Below are 20,062 nucleotides of genomic sequence, written 5' to 3'. Positions count from 1 at the left end.
GAACTTTGCAAGCATGGAGGCAATGAGAGTCAGAGTAAGAGGAGGACGAAGAGAGAGAGGAGTCGGATGTGGAAGAGGACGTGGAAGAGGACGAGGACCAGTGCGGAGACGTATATCAGATGACATCAGGGCTACTCTGGTGGACCATGTGATAGATCATGGCCTGTCCATGAGGAAGGCTGGGCAAAGAGTCCACCCTAACCTCAGTCGCTACACAGTAGCATCGATAATAAGGACATTCCGACTGGAGAACAGGTATATCTTCAAGTTTCTACTCCAGACTGTATGTGTCACATGATTCTGTATCATATTACAGTATTACTGTACTAACTATACTATACAAAAATGGGTAGTGCTGTGAAGTACTGTATATGTAAAGGAATACCATTGTGATGTTGCAGTACTGTGTACAGTTTGAAAGTACAGTATGTGAAAAATAACCTAACCAATGACATCTTGTGGTGGCATTTTCTACAGAATGGTTGGACGACCTCTTCAAGGTGGAAGGGAACGGCTCTTCACTCAACAACAAGAGCTTGCCATCATTGAAATGGTGCGAGAAAATAATGCAATCCGACTTAGTGAGTTGCAACAACGCATAATTGCAAATGGAAATGATTTCAACAATATCAACAGGGTCAGCATTTCTACACTAAGTCGCATCCTACAGAAACATAACTTCAGAATGAAGCAGTGTCAGGGTCAAGGATCTGCGCCATGATTATGTGCAGGTATGTGTCACTTTACTTGACATACTATATATTGTGAAGTGGGAATGAGGGTTTATGCTGCCACCTGCCCTGCCTGTAGCTTGTAGTTTTTGTCTATACTCACCCAACCCAGCCCCTACTTGTGTGAAAATATAGACATTGTAGTTACTGTATGTGTTTTCAGTAACACTATTCAATATTTTCTGTTACAGACAGTTCTGGAGTTTGATGCCGCCGAACTGCCGCATGAGTTCATCTACGTGGATGAGGCAGGCTTCAATCTGGCTAAAACCAGGCGTCGGGGCCGTAACGTAGTTGGACAAAGGGCTGTTGTAAATGTCCCTGGGAAGCGTGGGGGAAATATCACCTTGTGTGCTGCAATTAGTGTCCAAGGAGTCCTGCATCATCATGCCACTCTAGGTCCCTACAATACAGGACAGATCATTGCATTTCTAGATGCACTACATGCAGTTGTGCAGGACAGACCACAGCAGCCAAGGTTTGTTGTCATCTGGGATAATGTTAGTTTCCACCGGGCTGCTCTGGTCCGAGATTGGTTCAACAACCATAATCATTTCACAGTTCTATACCTGCCCCCTTACAGCCCCTTTCTACTGTAAATGCAATCGAGGAATTCTTTTCAGCGTGGCGGTGGAAAGTATATGATCGGCAACCACATGCCCGCATGACTCCTCTGCAAGCAATGGAAGAGGCATGTGGAGACATTGAGGTGGGATCAATCCAAGGGTGGATTCGGCACACAAGGCGATATTTTCCCCGATGCCTAGCCCGCGAGGACATCGCCTGTGATATTGACGAGGTCTTGTGGCCAGATCCGAACAGAAGGCGTGATCCATAAGCCCCCCCGCCCCCCGCCCCCCACCACACACACGCACACGCACACACACACAAAACAAGTATATGTTTTTTCCTCCAATAGCAATTTATCCAGTAATTGTTTAGTTTTTTTACTTTTGTTTTGTTGCTAAATTTGATGTTAAGAATTTCTGTAAGAATGTTGTTTTTTTTGTAAAAACTTTTTTGTAAATACTGTTTGATTACTGCAGAAATTCTACTTTTGAGTTTTACAGAAGACAATGACAATAAAATGACAATAAAAATAGAAACACAAAGACTGCAGTGTTTTATATAAAGCCCATCAGTGTGTTGCTGGTGATATGAAAGAGTAATTCAAATGTTGCTTGTGTGTATGGTTTTGTTGCAAGAATTTCATTTTTTGAAAGGAGTGTTAAGTTTTGATTGCAGTGTTTCATTTTGGCATATATGTGAGTTGTTAATCTCCAAGTGCTATGTCTGATTGGCTTGTGTGTTGAGTTTTGACATAATGAGCCAAATTCTGCAAAAAGTGTGTAAGCAATAGGCAAAAACTGTATAGGCCATTCATTGAAGGTGCGCCTTATAATCCGGTGCGTCTTATAGTGCGGAAAATACGGTATATGTTTTTTCCCCCAATAGCAATTTATCCAGTAATTGTTTTGTTTTTTTACTTTTGTTTTGTTGCTAAATTTGATGTTAAGAATATCTGTAAGAATGTTTTTTTTTTTTGTAATTTTTTTTTTTGTAAATACTGTTTGATTACTGCAGAAATCATACTTTTGAGTTTTACAGAAGACAATGACAATAAAATGACAATAAAAATAGAAACACAAAGACTGCAGTGTTTTATATAAAGCCCATCAGTGTGTTGCTGGTGATATGAAAGAGTAATTCAAATGTTGCTTGTGTGTATGGTTTTGTTGCAAGAATTTCATTTTTAGAAAGGAGTGTTAAGTTTTGATTACAGTGTTTCATTTTGGCATATATGTGAGTTGTTAATCTCCAAGTGCTATGTCTGATTGGCTTGTGTGTTGAGTTTTGACATAATGAGCCAAATTCTGCAAAAAGTGTGTAAGCAATAGGCAAAAACTGTAAGTACATTTTTCCTCAAGAAGGTAGATATCAGCAAAGTCAGAGCCAGTAAGGGGGAAAAAGTAAAGTGTGAGTGTTAGTTCACAAAAGGCAAAGGGGGGGGTGCTGTGGATTTATTTAATATACTCTTTGAAGAGGTAGGGTTTCAGAAATTTTCAGAAGATGGGCAGGGACTCTGCTGTCCTAGCTTCAGGGGGAAGCTGGTTCCACCATTGGGGTGCCAGGACAGAGAAGAGCTTGGACTGGGCTGAGCAGGAGCTGCCCCCCCATAGGGGTGGGAGGGCCAAGAGACCAGAGGTGGCAGTACGGAGTGCTCGGGTTAGAGTGTAGGGTTTGAGCATAGCCTGAAGGTAGGGAGTCACTGCTTTGATGTTTGCAGAGAACGACAGGGTGTTGTCCAGGGTCACGCCAAGGTTCTAGGCAACAGGATAGATAATAGACTGAGCTGTAGCAGCAGCATATATAGAGCAGTAGCAGCAGTGTGTGTGAGTGTGTGTGTGTGTGTGTATGTGTGTGTGTGTGTGTGTGTGTGTGTGTGTGTGTGTGTGTGGCATCAGTATGCATGTGTGCGCTTGTTATGAGTGTGTGGGCATATGTAGTGTGTGCATGTGTGTATATGTGTGTTAGGGTGTCAGTGGAAGTATGAGTGTGTGGGTAGAGACTAGTGTGTGTGCAGTCAGTGCAACAGAGTTATATATAAAAAAAGGGTAAATGCAGGTAGTCCGGGTAGCCATTTGATTAGCTATTTAGCAGCCTTGTTTAGCGGTCTTATGAGTTGGGGGTAAAGGTTGTTCACGTTTCTTAAGATTTTAAAGGTTCTAGGTAGAGCCCTTTGCCTTACAAAGAACCCTTGTCTTCCAAAAAAGGGTTATTCAGATGAAAACAGTTCTTGGTAGAACCCTAACCCTCCACAAATAACCCCTTTGGAACCCTTTTCTCTAAGAGTGTGGTATTAGCACAATGACATTGTGCATTGTTTTGATATTGCAAGTGCACCCTCTTAAAATGTCGTATTCTTCCACAGAGCAATGGCCTCAGACCCTCGAGCCATGTTACTTTGCATTGTTAATGCTGACCATACAAGGAAGATAAACCTCATCTCCCATCCAGCATCCGCTGTTGACCTGATAAATATTCTGATGGAAAAGTTTTAGTTGGACCATGACTTCCGCTTGCAGTATGAAGACCCTGACATTGATCGACAACTTACCTGCCTGATGGACATTGAAGAGTTGCCACAAAAAGCATCACTGCACATTTTAGTGGAAGGAGGATATTCAAGTTCTACTGCAACCACTGACACAGAATTATGGGGACCATGTCTATGTTCCCTCAGCCACATGTTCCATCAGTTCCCACAGCCCTATGTTCCCTCAGCCCTATGTTCCCTCAGCTCAGGGATAAGCAACCCAAATGAGAGAAATATACTTTTCTCTCAATAGCTAGTATTTTTGGAGCTGCACTGAATGTACCCCTGTTTAAGAGGGGGGAAGCGGAAAAGATGGACATTATAGACAAAAACTTGATGTTATGTGATAACAAATATTTCACATAGCGTATATTTTTCACACCCTTCATGTACACAAAAAAATGCTAGGTTGTTTGGTTGACCCAACTGCTGGTTTACAGGCGTTGGGTCATTTTTTTTTTACACATTTACATTACATTTTACATTTTAGTCATTTAGCAGATGCTCTTATCCAGAGCGACTTACAGTTAGTGAATGCATACATGTTTTTTTGTTTTTTTTGTTTTTTGCTTGTTTTTTCATACTGGCCCCCCGTGGGAAACGAACCCACATCCCTGCCGGCCAAACCCTCCCCTACCTTGGACGACGCTGGACCAATTGTGCGCCGCCCATGGGTAACACAATACCATACGTATTTCATAAGGCCTTATTTTCAGGGCCTAGTTTTACCCTAATACAGGGTCCTGAAACTCATACACATCACTTTCAACCAAAACCACTCCCATCCTTATCATATTTCCCAGCATGCTCTACAGCAGCAAGTTGCAAGTGAATAAATATGTTAACAGTTGGAATTACGGTGTATTTGTGTCTTTCTGTTGGGGAAGAGGCATGGTCTGGGCTGGCAGTTCCTGGATGGAGGTGGCAGTTGTGTTTGATTGGTGCTGTGTCCAGGGTTGGTGCTGGTGTTGTCCCTGGGACCGTGAAAACCTGGGTTGGTAATGGTGTTGGGGCTGGAACTGGAAGTTGTGCTGGGACTGGAGTCCAGGGGTTGGTGTTGGTGCTGGGACTGGGACTGGGGACTGGGAAACAGGAACCGGGAACTGGGGCTGCTGCAGGTGCTGGGTTGGGATCTGGGTCTGTAGTGGGGAGGAAGGACAACAAGAGGAGCAAGCCAACACACAAGGGAGCCCCAGACACACAGGTCAATAGTAGTACTCCCCCTGTGGCCTGCTCGCTCCCAGGTGAAGATCTGGTCCCTCCTCCGCGCCTCGTCTTTGGTCTGGTGCTGGAAACCGGATCTGGATTGGTGATGGGACTGGTGCTGGATCTGCATAAGGGAGGAAGTACAACCTGAGGAGCAAGCAGGCATGCCAGGGAGTCCTAGACCTGGGGGTCAGTGGTGGCACTCCCCTGTGGTCTGCTGACTCAGGGTGAAGCTTTGGGGTTTGCTCCCTCCTCCACGCCTCTTCTGGTGTTCTGGTGCTGTGACTGGTGTTGGATCTGCAGAGGGATCTGCACCTCTGCTGTTGTGATGATGAATGGTTCCTGGTTCTGGAAAGGTGAAAGGGATAGGTTTAGAGGGAGGAAGGGAGAGAGAGATGGAGAAGGGAGGTGGTGGAGGCTATGTCAATTGGCCTGGGTTGGTGCTGGAGGAGGAGTGATGCGGCGGCAAGGCTGGACGCTGGAGGACAGAGGAAACAAACAGGTCCCAGACACACTTGGCCTCAGAGCACTCACCAACAGTTCGTACGTGTGTTCATTGTGAGTGCCTCCATGGGGGCAGTTCTCTTTACGTACCTTGTGCCGTCTACAGTGAGGGAAAAAGTATTTGATCCCCTGCTGATTTTGTACGTTTGCCCACTGACAAAGACATGATCAGTCTATAATTTTAATGGTAGGTTTATTGGAACAGTGAGAGACAGAATAACAACAAAAAAATCCAGAAAAATGCATGTCAGAAATGTTATAAGTTGATCTGCATTTTAATGAGGGAAATAAGTATTTGACCCCTCTGCAAAACATGACTTAGTACTTGGTGGCAAAACCCTTGTTGGCAATCACAGAGGTCAGACGTTTCTTGTAGTTGGCCACCAGGTTTGCACACATCTCAGGAGGGATTTTGTCCCACTCCTCTTTGCAGATCTTCTCAAAGTCATAAAGGTTTCGAGGCTGACGTTTGGCAACTCGAAACTTCAGCTCCCTCCACAGATTTTCTTTGCGATTAAGGTCTGGAGACTGGCTAGGCCACTCCAGGACCTTAATGTGCTTCTTCTTGAGCCACTCCTTTGTTGCCTTGGCCGTGTGTTTTGGATCATTGTCATGCTGGAATACCCATCCATTACCCATTTTCAATGCCCTGGCTGAGGGAAGGAGGTTCTCACCCAAGATTTGACGGTACATGGCCCCGTCCATTGTCCCTTTGATGCGGTGAAGTTGTCCTGTCCCCTTAGCAGAAAAACACCCCCAAAGTATAATGTTTCCACCTCCATGTTTGACGGTGGGGATGGTGTTCTTGGGGTCATAGGCAGCATTCCTCCTCCTCCAAACATGGCGAGTTGAGTTGATGGCAAAGAGCTCGATTTTGGTCTCATCTGACCACAACACTTTCACCCAGTTCTCCTCTGAATCATTCAGATGTTCATTGGCAAACTTCAGACGGGCCTGTATATATGTTTTCTTGAGCAAGGGGACCTTGCGGGCGCTGCAGGATTTCAGTCCTTCACGGCGTAGTGTGTTACCACTTACTGACTTGAGATCATTGACAAGATCCTCCCGTGTAGTTCTGGGCTGATTCCTCACCGTTCTCATGATCATTGCAACTCCACGAGGTGAGATCTTGCATGGAGCCCCAGGCCGAGGGAGATTGACAGTATCTAGCCCCCTCTTTCTTTCTTTCTTTCTTTCTTTCTTTCTTTCTTTCTTTCTTTCTTTCTTTCTTTCTTTCTTTCTTTCTTTCTTCCCTATTGGAAAGATATCCACAACAAATCGGCATTTTGTATCACAAAATGTCATTTCTGGAATGCCATATGTGTAGAGATACAGTATCATATATCCAGACTGAATTTTGAACATTTTGAGTGAACAATATTGTAAACAGCGTTACAACCAAACCGAGAGCTATCTGTGTATGACAAATGGAGAAATGGAAAACAAATGTAAACACTAAACATCTGAAAGTAAAGCCTGAGGGGAGGAGTGCAAGCCAGAGAGGAGTGAGAGAAGGAAAGATTGAAACCTGCAGAAAGGAAGAAAAGAAGAACATACAGATGTAAGATCTTAATTGGATCACCCTGTTGCAGGAGAACTTTCCTGCAATGCAGGACATTTTTAACTTGTAGTGTATTTGAGGTATAAAAAGGCTTATGTTTGTAATTTCCACTTAGAAATTTGACTTGATTTCTCTCACGAAAAATGTATCAACCCATTAATTATAATTCACATACTTATTCACATTTGCTGTTGCTGGAAGATTATTTTCCTGCTGTAGCAAACTGGCTCAAATGAAGATCCTATACACTCAGCTCTCTCCCCAATCTAATGCCACCACTCTCACAAACCAGATCAGGTGCACTGTAACCCCAATGTGCTGACATTACCCATTAACTTTTCGGCGCATGTGACCAATAACATTTGATTTGATTTGATGCACATCTCTCGCTCTCTCTCTCTGTCTCTCTCCCTCTCTTCTGTCACATGCATATGGGTCTTTCTATAAACTAGGGTACCAGTGAGGATTTCCTACACTGGACAACTTGTTACAGCTGTTGATAAGTCATTGATAATAATCTGTCAATTTGTTCATGTCATTACATTAAGATATAAGTGGGGATCATAGCTATATTCAATAAAATTCACCAATTCATAAGTTCTCCAGCTCCCTTATAATTATCTGTGATTTCATTTTTTATCCGTTTTTGTGAGAGATGTGGCAACTTTCATTTGTTTCCCACTCTGTTGCAGTAAAACCAACTAATGTTGGCTTCAACTTGGCTTTCCATACAAATCCATCCATTAAAAAGGAACCTGGTTTTTGGTCACTTTCTCATGATAAAAACAGCGATGGTCTGCTATTCATGGCTTTATTATGTCCGGCCACATACTGTAGATTACAGAAAAATCACCATGCATGCATCCAATCTATTTAGTCAGGCAATGTCCACATTATTCTCACAGATGTAATAATAATTTTTATATCAAGGCCTAAAAAACTTTAAGAATAATGTATTTTTTTAGGCCTTGATATAAAAATTATTATTACATCTGTGAGAATAATGTGGACATACTTTTTTTTCTTCTGCACTTTGTGCATGCTTTCTGGGGAGGGGGGCTCTATATTAGGCCCTCTATGTACAATTATATAAATTATACATTTGCATAACATTGAGGTCCTTGAAAATTACAATTAAGTGCTTGAAAAAGTTCCCTGTACATCCTTGAATTTGACGTGCCAATGTCTGTATGAACCCTGCTTAAAGGATGAATAGTCCAAGGCCGATGTTGTTGTATAGGTGGAGCTATGGGCTAATTTGCATATATTCACTTTTATTCCTCTAAGTACACAGGTGGAACTGCATAAAAATTATTTTTGTTTCAAACCATTTAGAAATGTTTATCCCAATGTCACACATTGGCCCCATTATTTATAGAAAGACCCATATGCACACGTTATATTAGTGTTTGTTATTAAAAGGGACTTTTTGTCTCACGGCCAGGAGTTGATTATGATGACACACTGTCATTACTTTCTCTGTTCCTCCAATCCCACTGTGATCTACAGTCTGTTAGAGTTCACAGTGGACCCATCAAACCCGGCACAAATCCGCTGTCCATCTATAGCTTGCTGACAGGAAGTGGCAAATTTGTTAACATCCTTTCCTCCTGCCTCCTGTGTGTGTGTTACGCGTACGTGCATGCATGTGTGTATGTCTCTCAGGGTGTCGTATTGAGTGGGATGAAGTCAGGTGCTAACATCCATTCTTCCTGTGTGGGTGCATGTGTGCGTGCGTGCGTGCATGCCTCTGTGTATGTTTCTCAGGGTGTCGTACGGAGTGGGATGAGGTCAGGTGCTGGTACCAGGCTGATGTGGGCCAGATTGTCAACGTGTCTTGCTCAGACGTCTCCCAGCTCTTCGCCAACAAAGGTAATGATGTCCAACATTTCACATTTAACTTTTGACCTATCCTTTGACCTTTGAGCAATTGGTTGCTGGGCAGTTTTTCCTAGACAATATGCCTCTGATTCTGCTTACCCTTTGGGGTCTATAGGCTGGGTAACTGCATATGCATTTTGTGCCAACTGCTGATATTAAAAGGGCTTTATAAATACTTTTCATAGATTGATTGACCTTTAAACATGGCCTTAACCCACACAGCTCAGTGGGGAGAAGTTTATATAAGCAGAACCACTGTAGCTTCTGAAGAGGTGAAAGGGAGGATGTCAGTGTGTTTCCTGATCAATCCACTGATGTATATCGAAAGATCAGAGGTGAAAGCTTCTACTGTTTACTGTTGCTATTAGAGTTGCTATTTTGGGTAATTAATAACGCATGCGAACACCAATGATACTAATCAGTTGGCGAATAAAGGCTTCTGCATGCTTCAGTTCGGCTGGTGCCTACCCGAACTCGGCTAGGTTAACCGCCTGAGCATTCTTTTATGCTCCCTTGGCACAAAACTACCTCCATACTTCCATTCGTTTACATGGGTTACTGTTAGATGAGTCCTGTGACACTTGTGGTGGTCGTAGAGAAAAATGGAGAACTCCATCATGTTCATGAGAGTCTTCGCTTTCCATAGTGGTGTGTAGCTCAAAATGTTCAGACGCTACAGACAGAAGTTGGCACATCAGTGTTACCGACTTCAGACGAGTCCCGTGACATTTGTGAGGGTCGTAGAGCAAAACACAGTAGTATGTTAGCCAGCAATACACAACATGAGTTTCAGTAGACAAACTAAAGTTAGCTAGCTAGCTAGGTGGCTTGCAGGAAAGATAACTTACATAGCTAGCCAACGTATGCCACCTGCTCTCTTGGTGCTGGCATCGGCTGAGCTTCTAGCTAAATCCAACTCTTTGTTTCAAATCCTCTTTGCTATTTTCCTGTTGAAACGTATGGATGAATGTCACCATGTAGCTAATAGAACATAAAAAAATGCTCCATTGTCAATTTTGTGTTGATGAGAGGAATCACTTGAAGCCATTGCAGTCTGGTCAGTTCTTTCAGTTTTTCCAATGGATTGTGTAGTTAGTGTCCGCTTCCGTTTCAAATTAGCCTGCCTTGTGGGAGGGACGGGGCCAGAGCACAAAGCACCGCCCCACACGAGTTGTAGTCTTCCAGAGACTGGAAAAAATAGGTCAGCTTGTGTATTTAGCAATGAATCCGCCGATAGGAACATCGCTGAAAGACATCCAATGAATCTATCAAATAAGGACAACCATATCTACACGCACAAAAAAATTGTGCAATCAGTATAACATAAAGCCTTCGTGAAATGCCACAAAGCTGCCTTCCTCCTGGGCAATTATGTGTAAAACACATCTCACTGACCTAGAAAACAAGCCTAGATTCCCCCAGGGTGAAATTCCCCTTTAACGGTACAAGGTGACATCACCTGAACTCTAATTTTAATACACCAATGGTAACATGATATTCTCTTACCTAATTAAAAAAACTACCGCCTTGTAACCAACATCGGAGAAGGCGTGTTTGCACAGGGGTGTGGTTTAAATAGCTAGATAGCTACTCTACTGGTGCCAAAATTTGACTGTAGGATGTCAGTAAATATAATTACAAGTTTACCCTATTCATCTATGGCAAAGATATTTATTTGTTTCCCTTTTCATCTGTGTCTGGTGTTAGCTAGTTAATGGCTAGCTAGGTCTTCAGGCAGCATGGAACAAAAGGGGGTGAAGGGTCGTTCAAAACTCCAACCCAGTTTTCAAATCAACATATCCGTCAGTGCTGCTGTGAACTGCGTCACAAAAGACATGCCAAACGGGAGGTGTTAAACAAATCTTTGATACCTGTAGCTAGGTTTACATCCAATTTGTGACAGATTTTCATTAGACCATTCAAAATCTGCATAAAACAATATGCGCATTTTCCCACCAGAGATGTTTCCACTTTTTGCAGATGAAAGGCTATACGTGATAAAGTAGTGCACATAAAAATTACTTTTACCGTTAAATTCAATGAAAAATAGAAGTTAACCTAGAGTTGATGTCTGTGCCCCCGCGGAAATCTAATTAGCATAATAAACAAATTCCCATCAAATCCGTCAGTTTAAGCTATAGATATCTGGGGGGTTTTGCACTGGTACAGCCGATCTGCCAACTTCTGTCTGTAGTGTCCGAACAGTTTGGGCTACACACTAATATGACCCCTCTGTGGAAAGGGGAGACTCTCACAAACACATACAAGTTGTTTTTCTCTTGGACGCCCACAGGCCTCACAAGAATCATCTGACGGTCCCCAGGAACCAGTTGAAAAAATTCATGGAAGTATATATGGAGACTGTTTAGTGCCAAAAATAAGAGGTTGAATACATGTAAAATAAATAAATGATTGGCTGGGGCACTATCAGAATAAGACCCTCGATATTTTTGGAAAGCTCATCACCTTGCAAATTCACCACCCTGTGAAGTTCATCATAACTTATTTCATCTGTAGCCTAATAAACTGCATGCTTTCCCGAGTCGTAGTGGCAGGACCACACAACAAATCATCACGTGACTCCAAGTTTACATTAGGTGTTTCCACCGCCATTTCTCATATAATACATTTTACTGACACAAAAAGATCCCACCATGTCGAACGAACAAATTGTCTGTCAGCATTTATAAAATTGTATCGGCATTTCCTGTTTCCATCAGCCCGGTCGTGACCTTTTTCATGCGTCAAGGGTTATTCATCCGCATTAAATGGTTGGATGGAAACGTGGTTTGTGATGCAATTTCAATGTTGTTTGAGTTGCTTTGTGTTTCACCAAATTTGCTTGAGGTGATTGTACTGCAACACTTCTCACTGCATCCAAGTTGCTTGACATAGGCGTTTGAAAGAGCTGTCAGTCAGGGCGAGCTCATGAATATAAGTTCCCGCCCACTCAGCCTGTCTTTTCAAACTTCCTAGTAGTTAGCGATGAGAGAAAAAAATATTTTTAGAATGACTGTTCAGGACGTTTAATACTATATTGTAGAGGTGGCAGTCTATCAGAAGATTGAAGGCCTGGCTTATTGGAGGCCTGGCTTTCACATATATATTTTTGGCCAACTGTTAGAGTAAATGTCATCATGTTAAGTTTGTACACTGCAAATTTAAATTTACATTAAATATTTAAGCATTTTACCATTGCTGATTACATATAGTAATAAAGAGACTTGAGGAACTCATACACCACTGTAAGCCTCACCAAAGCTACAAAACTGTCAGTGTTCAAACATATAATGGGATGAAAATGCAACAGAACAGATTATCAGGAATGACATTTACCCCCACAGGTGGCTTAAAAAGATCCAGCTGAAAGCCACACCCCTACTAAGCCATGCCTCCAGTCCAGGGTTCCCCTAGGAACCTTTTGCTGCATTGAAACGTTAAAGGTTCCTTCAAGAACCCCTCAACTAACCAAAGGTGCAAGTATGAATCCAGTGACTGATGTCCAGGGCACCTTGAGGATGTCCAGGGTTCCTTGAGTGACCACTAATTCTAAGAGTGTACACTAAAGAAAACAAACACTGTTATAGCCTCTCTCATGGCTCGTAAAATGGTTGACATTGGATAAGGCGTGTAAACATGACACGTTCATCACTGTGTGTGTGTGTGTTTTATGTTCTCAAAATGACTACACTGAGAACGTCTCCATGGAGTCAGAAACACACTCGTTGGAAATATGTGTGTGTAGACCAATATGCATGTGTGACTGCAAGGAATTATGTAGTGTGTGTTGGTTTGATATGTGTTGACCAATATTCATGGATAAGTTTAGGGAAATAGTCAATGTTTTTGGTGTGGAGGTTTGTGTATATGGCTTGTACTTCTCAATGACAGGAAGAGCAAAAGACAGGGAGTGTGTGTGTGTGAGAGGGGGAGAAATAATTGAAATTACAAGAGAAAGGGAAAAACCGCTTGAAGCATTATCTCAGTGAAACTTGAGCTTGGACTTAAACTTTAAGAGTGAGTGGGAGGAGAGGACGGGGGCTGTCAATGTCATCGATGACCTCATAACTCAATTAAGAGTGGGAGCTAGCCTACAGAGCGCTCCCTGGATCCCCTCCCCCGCAGACTCAGTCAACGATAAGTACACCAGAGGCACTGAGAGCCACTGAGAGCCATGGAGGGAAAATAAAGAAATAAAACAAAATCAAAAGGTTCAACTGAGAGAGTGAGGAGGAGTGTGAGGATGAGCGTTATTGAAGCTTGTTAGCCACAGTAGTTCAGTCTCTACTGTCTCTGGAGTTTTAGCCTTAGCCCTCAGTTATGCTATGTTACCGCTAGGCTAGATAGCACAGATGAGCCATCCACTCACCCACCAACCCTCTCTTACTATGGCTGCAGGGCTACAGGCCTCCATGCTACGGCTACTAGCCACTTTATGCTAATGCTAATACAGGATCTAAAATCCCAATGGCAACTTTTCAGTCAAGCCGCCCACTCTTCACTATACTGTTCAATCCCCCACATTCATTCTCCTACTGCTCACCGTCTCACTGTGGAGCAAGGTACTGGATGGGTGCAGTTATCATTTATTATCCATAACAGCCAATAGACAGCTTCCCAGTCCCACTGTGTTAAACCCTCTTTCATTTCCTTTTTGTGAGCCCATGCACACATATGCGCGCACGCACATGCACGCACACACACACACACACACACACACACACACACACACACACACACACACACACACACACACACACACACACACACACACACACACACACACACTCACTCACTCACTCACTCACTCACTCACTCACTCACTCACATTCCCCCTCACACACGCTCCTCTCAACCTTGTGACGACCTCATACTCTGATTCAGGGTACTTGTGGAACTTTGTGAGAGTGTTCAGTCATCCCATCCACACTCCAGGCCATGGTGGGAGAGAGAGAACACCATCCTCTGCTTCTATTCTGCTCTACTCTTCCATCTCATTCATCTCGTTCATATTTATCACAGCCCGTTCGTGATTGGCTGATGACAATGGACTGACTGGAGTGGACAGGGGGACGTTTTTTCAAGGTTGTAAAATGTCATGTCTGCTCACTGTCATTGAACTAATGCATAGCATAAACAACTGCATGCACACACACACTTATTTTGCGTTCTGTCTGATATAGGGATGCTATAGTCTAAATTACCTCTCATCAGTATAAAGGTTATTCTATGGGAACTGACACAATTGTCTACCTCCACACCCTGTTTATTCACCATCTCAGGAAGCTGCTGTGTTTATATAGGCCTACTGAGCTGTTATGAAGGTGTCATTAGTGCATAGTAATTCACTACTTCTACAGTGGGAGGCCAGAGGCAGGAGACAGAGGGCAGGAGATAGCATAGTGGAATATGCTTAGTCTGCAAAATAAACACAACATCTATTCTCAAAACCATAATCAAATCTCATGAGTGGGTAAATAGCATCATCCACGCAAAACTGAGAGCGTGGACCAACGCATTAAACTCTGGTCGGATTTCTGGGGATATGGATGAATACAAAACGACACTAATTCAATCAACGTGTAGCTCTCATAGTCAATAAACTGTACATTGTTATACAATGGGTTGTTCTAATCCTGAATGCTGATTGGTTAAAACCGCATTCCAACCGGTGTCTATTCCACAAGTTACCATCGGCTAAATCTATGATGTTAAAATGCCTATTTACTCTGTTCCATCTGACTGCGCAATCCACTGTCTCATCAGCCCAGCCAGACAATTTATAAACTTGATCTCCACTATAAAAAGCATCTAGACATTATCTCACATTTCTTTTAGACTAACATTTAGTTTTTAACAGCAGAGATTTGTATAAACCTTGCTGTCTCTCTTTCCGACATTTGCAACATCGTTTCAATATTCAAATTCGATCTCCAGCTGTCCCATAGTAATGAACGTGTCAGGACAAGAGACAGGCAGGCAGTATTTCTCAGCCAGTCGAAATCATGAATCAGCTGGCATCATTTCTATGGATAAATACAAAGAAATTTACATACAAAGAAATGTACGAAGTGCAGCTAGTTTGCAGTCTTTCCAGCTTCAGTTTGGAGTGATTGTGTTAGCTGTGTTGCTGGTTAGCTCCTCTGAATAACAGAGAGCACATTTTCTATGCCAGGCAAATTGTCATTGTCCTGTTGAAAAACAAATGATAGTCCCACTAAGCCCAAACCAGATGGGATGGCATATCGCTGCAGAATGCTGTGGTAGCCATGCTGGTTAAGTATGCCTTGAATTCTAAATATATCACATACAGTGTCACCAGCAAAGCACCCCCACACCATAACACCTCCTTCTCCATGCTTTACAGTGGGAAATACACATGCGGAGATCATCCGTTCACCCACACCGCGTCTCACAAAGCCAAGGCGGTTGGAACCAAAAATCTCAAACTTAGACTCCAGACCAAAGGAAACATTTCTATCGGTCTAATGTCCATTGCTCGTGTTTCTTGGCCCAAGCAAGTCTCTTCTTATTATTGGTGTCCTTTAGTAGTGGTTTCTTTGCGGCAATTCGACCATGAAGACCTGATTCACGCAGTCCCCTCTGAACAGCTGATGTTGAGATGTGTCTGTGACTTGAACTCTGTGAAGCATTTTTTTGGGCTGCAATCTGAGATGCACTTATCCTCTGCAGCAGAGGTAACTCTGGGTCTTCCATTCCTGTGGTGGTCCTCATGAGAGCCAGTTTCATCATAGCGCTTGATGGTTTTTGCGACTGCACTTGAAGAAACTTTGAAAGTTCTTGAAATTGTCCGTATTGACTGACCTTCATGTCTTAAAGTAATGATGGACTGTCGTTTCTCTTTGCTTATTTGAGCTGTTCCTGCCATAATATGGACTTGGGGTTTTACCAAATAGGGCTATTTTCTGCATACTCCCTCTACCTTGTCACAACACTACTGATTAGCTCAAACTCATTAAGAAGGAAATTAATTTAAATGCATTCCAGGTGACTATCTCAAGAAGCTGGTTGAGAGAATGCCAAGAGTGTGCAAAGCTGTCATCAAGGCAAATGGTGGCTATTTGAAGAATCTCAAATGTAAAATGTATTTTGATTTGTTTAACACTTTTTGGGTTACTACATGATTCCATATGTGTAATTTCATAGTTTTGATGTCTTCACTATTATTCCTCTCTCCCAGACGAGCTAAACAACTTATATTCTCGTTTTGAGGCAATCAACACTGTTCCTCCTATGAGCGCTCCCGCTGCTGTAGAGGTCTGTGAGCTCTCAATCTCTGTGGCTGACGTGAATAGGACCTTCAAGCTGGCCCAGACGGCATCCCCAGCTGCGTCCTCAGTGCATGCGCAGACCAGATTGCTGGAGTGTTCACGGACATATTCAACCTCTCCCTGTCCCAGTCTGTGGTCCCCACATGCTTCAAGATGACCACCATTGTCCCTGTACCCAAGCAAACTAAGGTAACCTGCCTATATCCTTGGCCAGGTCGCAGTTGTAAATGAGAACCTGTTCTCAACTGGCTTACCTGGTTAAATAAAGGTGAAATAAAAAAATAAAATAAATATGACTATCGCTCTGTAGCACTCACTTCTGTCATCATGAAGTGCTTCGAAAGGCTGGTCAAGGACCATATCAGCTCCACCTTACCTGACACCGTGGACCCACTCCAATTTACATACCTCCCCAACAGATCCATGACGCAGTCACCACTGCTCTACACACTGCACTATCCCACCTGGACAAAAGGCACACCTATGTGAGAATTCTGTTCATCGACAACAGCTCAGCGTTCAATACCGTATTCCCCTCCAAGCTTGACACTAAGCTCAAGGCCCTGGGTATGAGCACCTCCCTCTGCAACTGGATCCTGGACTTCCTGACAGGCAGACCCCAGTTGGTGAGGGTAGGCAACAACAGCTCCGCCACGCTGACCCTCAACACGGGGGCACCCAGGGGTGTCTGCTCATCCCCCTTCTGTACTCTCTGTACACACACGACTGCGTCACCACACATGACTCCAACACCATCATTATGAAGACGCAACGGTGGTGGGCTTGCGATGATGGTGGTGGGCCTGATCGTCAATGGCGACGAGCTAGCCTGCAGGGAGTAGGTTAAAGCCCTGGCATAGTGGTGCCAGGGAAACCAAAGAGCTGATCTTGGACTACAGGAAAAGGGGAGGAGCATGCCCCTATTGTCATCGGCGGGACTGCAGTGGAGAGGGTAAATAGCTTCAAGTTCCTTGGCTTGCACATCACAGAAAACCTGACATGGCCAAATCACAATGGTCTCTTCAACCTCAGGCGCCTGAAGAAATTCAGCATGGGCCCTAAAGAAGTTCCACAGCTGCACGGTTGAGAGCATCTTGACCGGCTGCATCACCGCCCCTCAACCGGAATGCCCTACAGATGGTAGTGCAGACGGCCCAATACATCACTGGGGGCGAGCTCCTTGCCCTCCAGGACATCTACACCAGGCGGTGTCTGAGGAAGGGCCGAAAGATCATCAAGGACCCCAGTCACCCGAGCCATGTTCACTCTGTTACCATCTGGCAAGAAGTATCTGAGTATTGGGTCTCGTATCAACAGGGTCCAAGACAGCTTCTACCACCAAGCATCAGATTGCTGAAAAGCTAAACCTAGCTGTCTCCCTGCAAAGACCTGCACCTTAGAGACTATTTGCACCGTAAAGACTATATGCAACTTAGAAATTATTTAAACTGACTACCCACACATCCAACCCTTACACACAAACATACCCACACACACAAGCACCCATAAACACACAAACACAAGCACACATGCTCTCAGAGCTCTCTCTCTCTCACACACACACACACAAACACACACACACACAGTCAACGCTGCTGTTCTAATATATACTATTGATTCCACTACCCACTTTATATTTGTAAATACAGTGTAAATACATTCCAGATGAATACTACCTCTGCCATTACTTCTACTACTTATTTTTGACTTGACTCTTATCATTGTTATTATTGATTATTGATGAATGTACTGCATTGTTGAGGGAGGTAGTGCATAAGCATTTTGCTGCACCTTTAATACCTGCTGTAAACTGTATATGTGAAAAATACATTTGATTTGATTTTGATTGAATACCAGCTAGCTGGCTCCAGACTACACAACAGCCCATCTCATATACCCTGCCTTGAGCCTGATGTATGAGTTGGCCATGCTTTCCAAATCAACTCATCAGTATACAGAACATAACAGCCCATCCCCTTGAGGATGAGGTATTAGCTCCCAGATTGCACACTGCTGCCCCCATGGTGACACCAAGTTGACCCTTGGAGGGGGATGCAGGTATTATCATAACAGGATGTAGCTACTCTGTTCTGTTCTCTACTGCTGCTCTGTAGGCCAACAGCTGCTAGACAGGAGGACTGTGTTTTTGTGGGAGATAGAGAGAGAGAGTGTGTGTGTTAGAGGAGGGTTAAGGGTTTGTATGTACTGTAGTAAGAGAGAAAGTGTGTGTATGTTTGCGTGTATGTTTGTGTGTATGTTTGTGTGTGTGTGTGTGTGTGTGTGTGCGCCTATTATAATGTGTGTAATGATGTGTGTTATCACTCATGTGCCCTCCAGAAGACAGAGGGAGGTGCATCTCCATATCTCCTCCCACCTACCTTATTAACCTTATCTTATTACGAAGCAGATGGAATTATGGTCCAGCCAATTAAATCCTAATGAACTGAATAGGAGGGCTATTTCTCCTGTGACGGACACCCCTCCTCCATCATGTGTGTGTGTGTTGTTGTGTGTGTGTGAGTGGATTAGACTAATCTGGCCCGGGTAGGCATGTTTTGAAAGTTGATTGCATTCGTTTTGAAACAGGGCTGCCTTATGGGTGTAAGCCAGGTGCCCGTTCAAAGCACACGGCGAAGCCATCTTAAAAGAAAAGTAACGAGTAGGATTCGGTGTTTTCACATGCAAAAGTGATGCTTTTGATAAAAACACTTTATTTGCCATCCCAATGAAAACGTTTGAAAATTCAAACTTAGATTTTATGGAAAATAGATTTTGTATGTTTCTGGACAATGCACCTTGCTGATTTGTTGACAATATGACCAAGCGGTGCAGATTACTGTTTGATTTGAGAAGGGCGCTCCTCCCTCACCGATTTTGCCCGCTCATGTCACCATAGACCGGTGCCCCGCGGTTCAGCATAATCGAATCCGCCCTGTGTGTTCGTGCATGTGTGCGTGTGTTTTTTTTGTGTGTGTTTTTTTGTGTGTGTTTACATGTGTGCAAGTGTGCTTGCTCATGAGAGTGAGAGAGCACATGTGTGTATATGTGTGTGTTTGATGGAGTCGCCTCGTCCATCATTGTGATGGCATAGTTATGTCAGTAGATTTCACTACCAGGAAACTGCTCTAGTCCACAACTGACTAATCTCATTAATAGACCATCAGCAGCAAATTGATCCGTTATCAATGTCTGTGTTTATGTAATTTTACACAGTTTGTACTAGGCCTTTTTCCCTGGACACAGATTAAACCTAGACCCGGAGTAAAAAGCATGTACAATGGAGATCCTGCCTCGAAATTGGTTTCAGTCCAGGCCTAGGCTTAAGGCATTGTAATCGTCTGTCCTCAGTTGCAACACTCACTACCGAGTTCCAAACTGCCTCTGGAAGCAAAGTCAGCACAATAACTGTTTGTCGGGAGCTTCATGAAATGGGTTTCCATGGCCAAGCAGCCGCACACAAGACAAAGATCACCATGCGCAATGCCAAGCGTCGGCTGGAGTGGTGTAAAGCACGCCACCATTGGACTCTGGAGCAGTGGAAACGCGTTCTCTATAGTGATGAATCGCCCTTCACCATCTGGCAGTACTACGGACAAATCTGGGTTTGGCGGTTGCCAGGAGAATGCAACCTGCACCAATGCATGGTGACAACTGTAAAGTTTGGTGGAGGAGGAATAATGGTCTGGAGCTGTTTTTCATGGTTCTGGCTAGGCCCCTTAGTTCCAGTGAAGGGATATCGTAACGCTATAGCATACAATGACATTGTAGATGATTCTGTGGTTCCAACTGC

General features: G+C 43.6%; 1 protein-coding gene across 1 annotated transcript in view; it reads left to right on the top strand.

Moving 5' to 3' along the window:
• Nucleotides 1-20,062, top strand: part of LOC121540032 (pituitary adenylate cyclase-activating polypeptide type I receptor-like) — a 58,427-nt gene that overhangs the window by 17,997 nt on the left and 20,368 nt on the right. Inside the window, exon 3 of the mRNA XM_041848679.1 lies at nt 8,867-8,971. Within this exon, the coding sequence (XP_041704613.1) occupies nt 8,867-8,971 (105 nt within the window). The remainder of the gene's footprint in view (nt 1-8,866; nt 8,972-20,062) is intronic.

This window comes from Coregonus clupeaformis, chromosome 26 (assembly GCF_020615455.1).
Source record: "Coregonus clupeaformis isolate EN_2021a chromosome 26, ASM2061545v1, whole genome shotgun sequence".
Classification (NCBI taxonomy): domain Eukaryota; kingdom Metazoa; phylum Chordata; class Actinopteri; order Salmoniformes; family Salmonidae; genus Coregonus; species Coregonus clupeaformis.
This window is presented reverse-complemented; position numbering and strand designations above follow the sequence as displayed.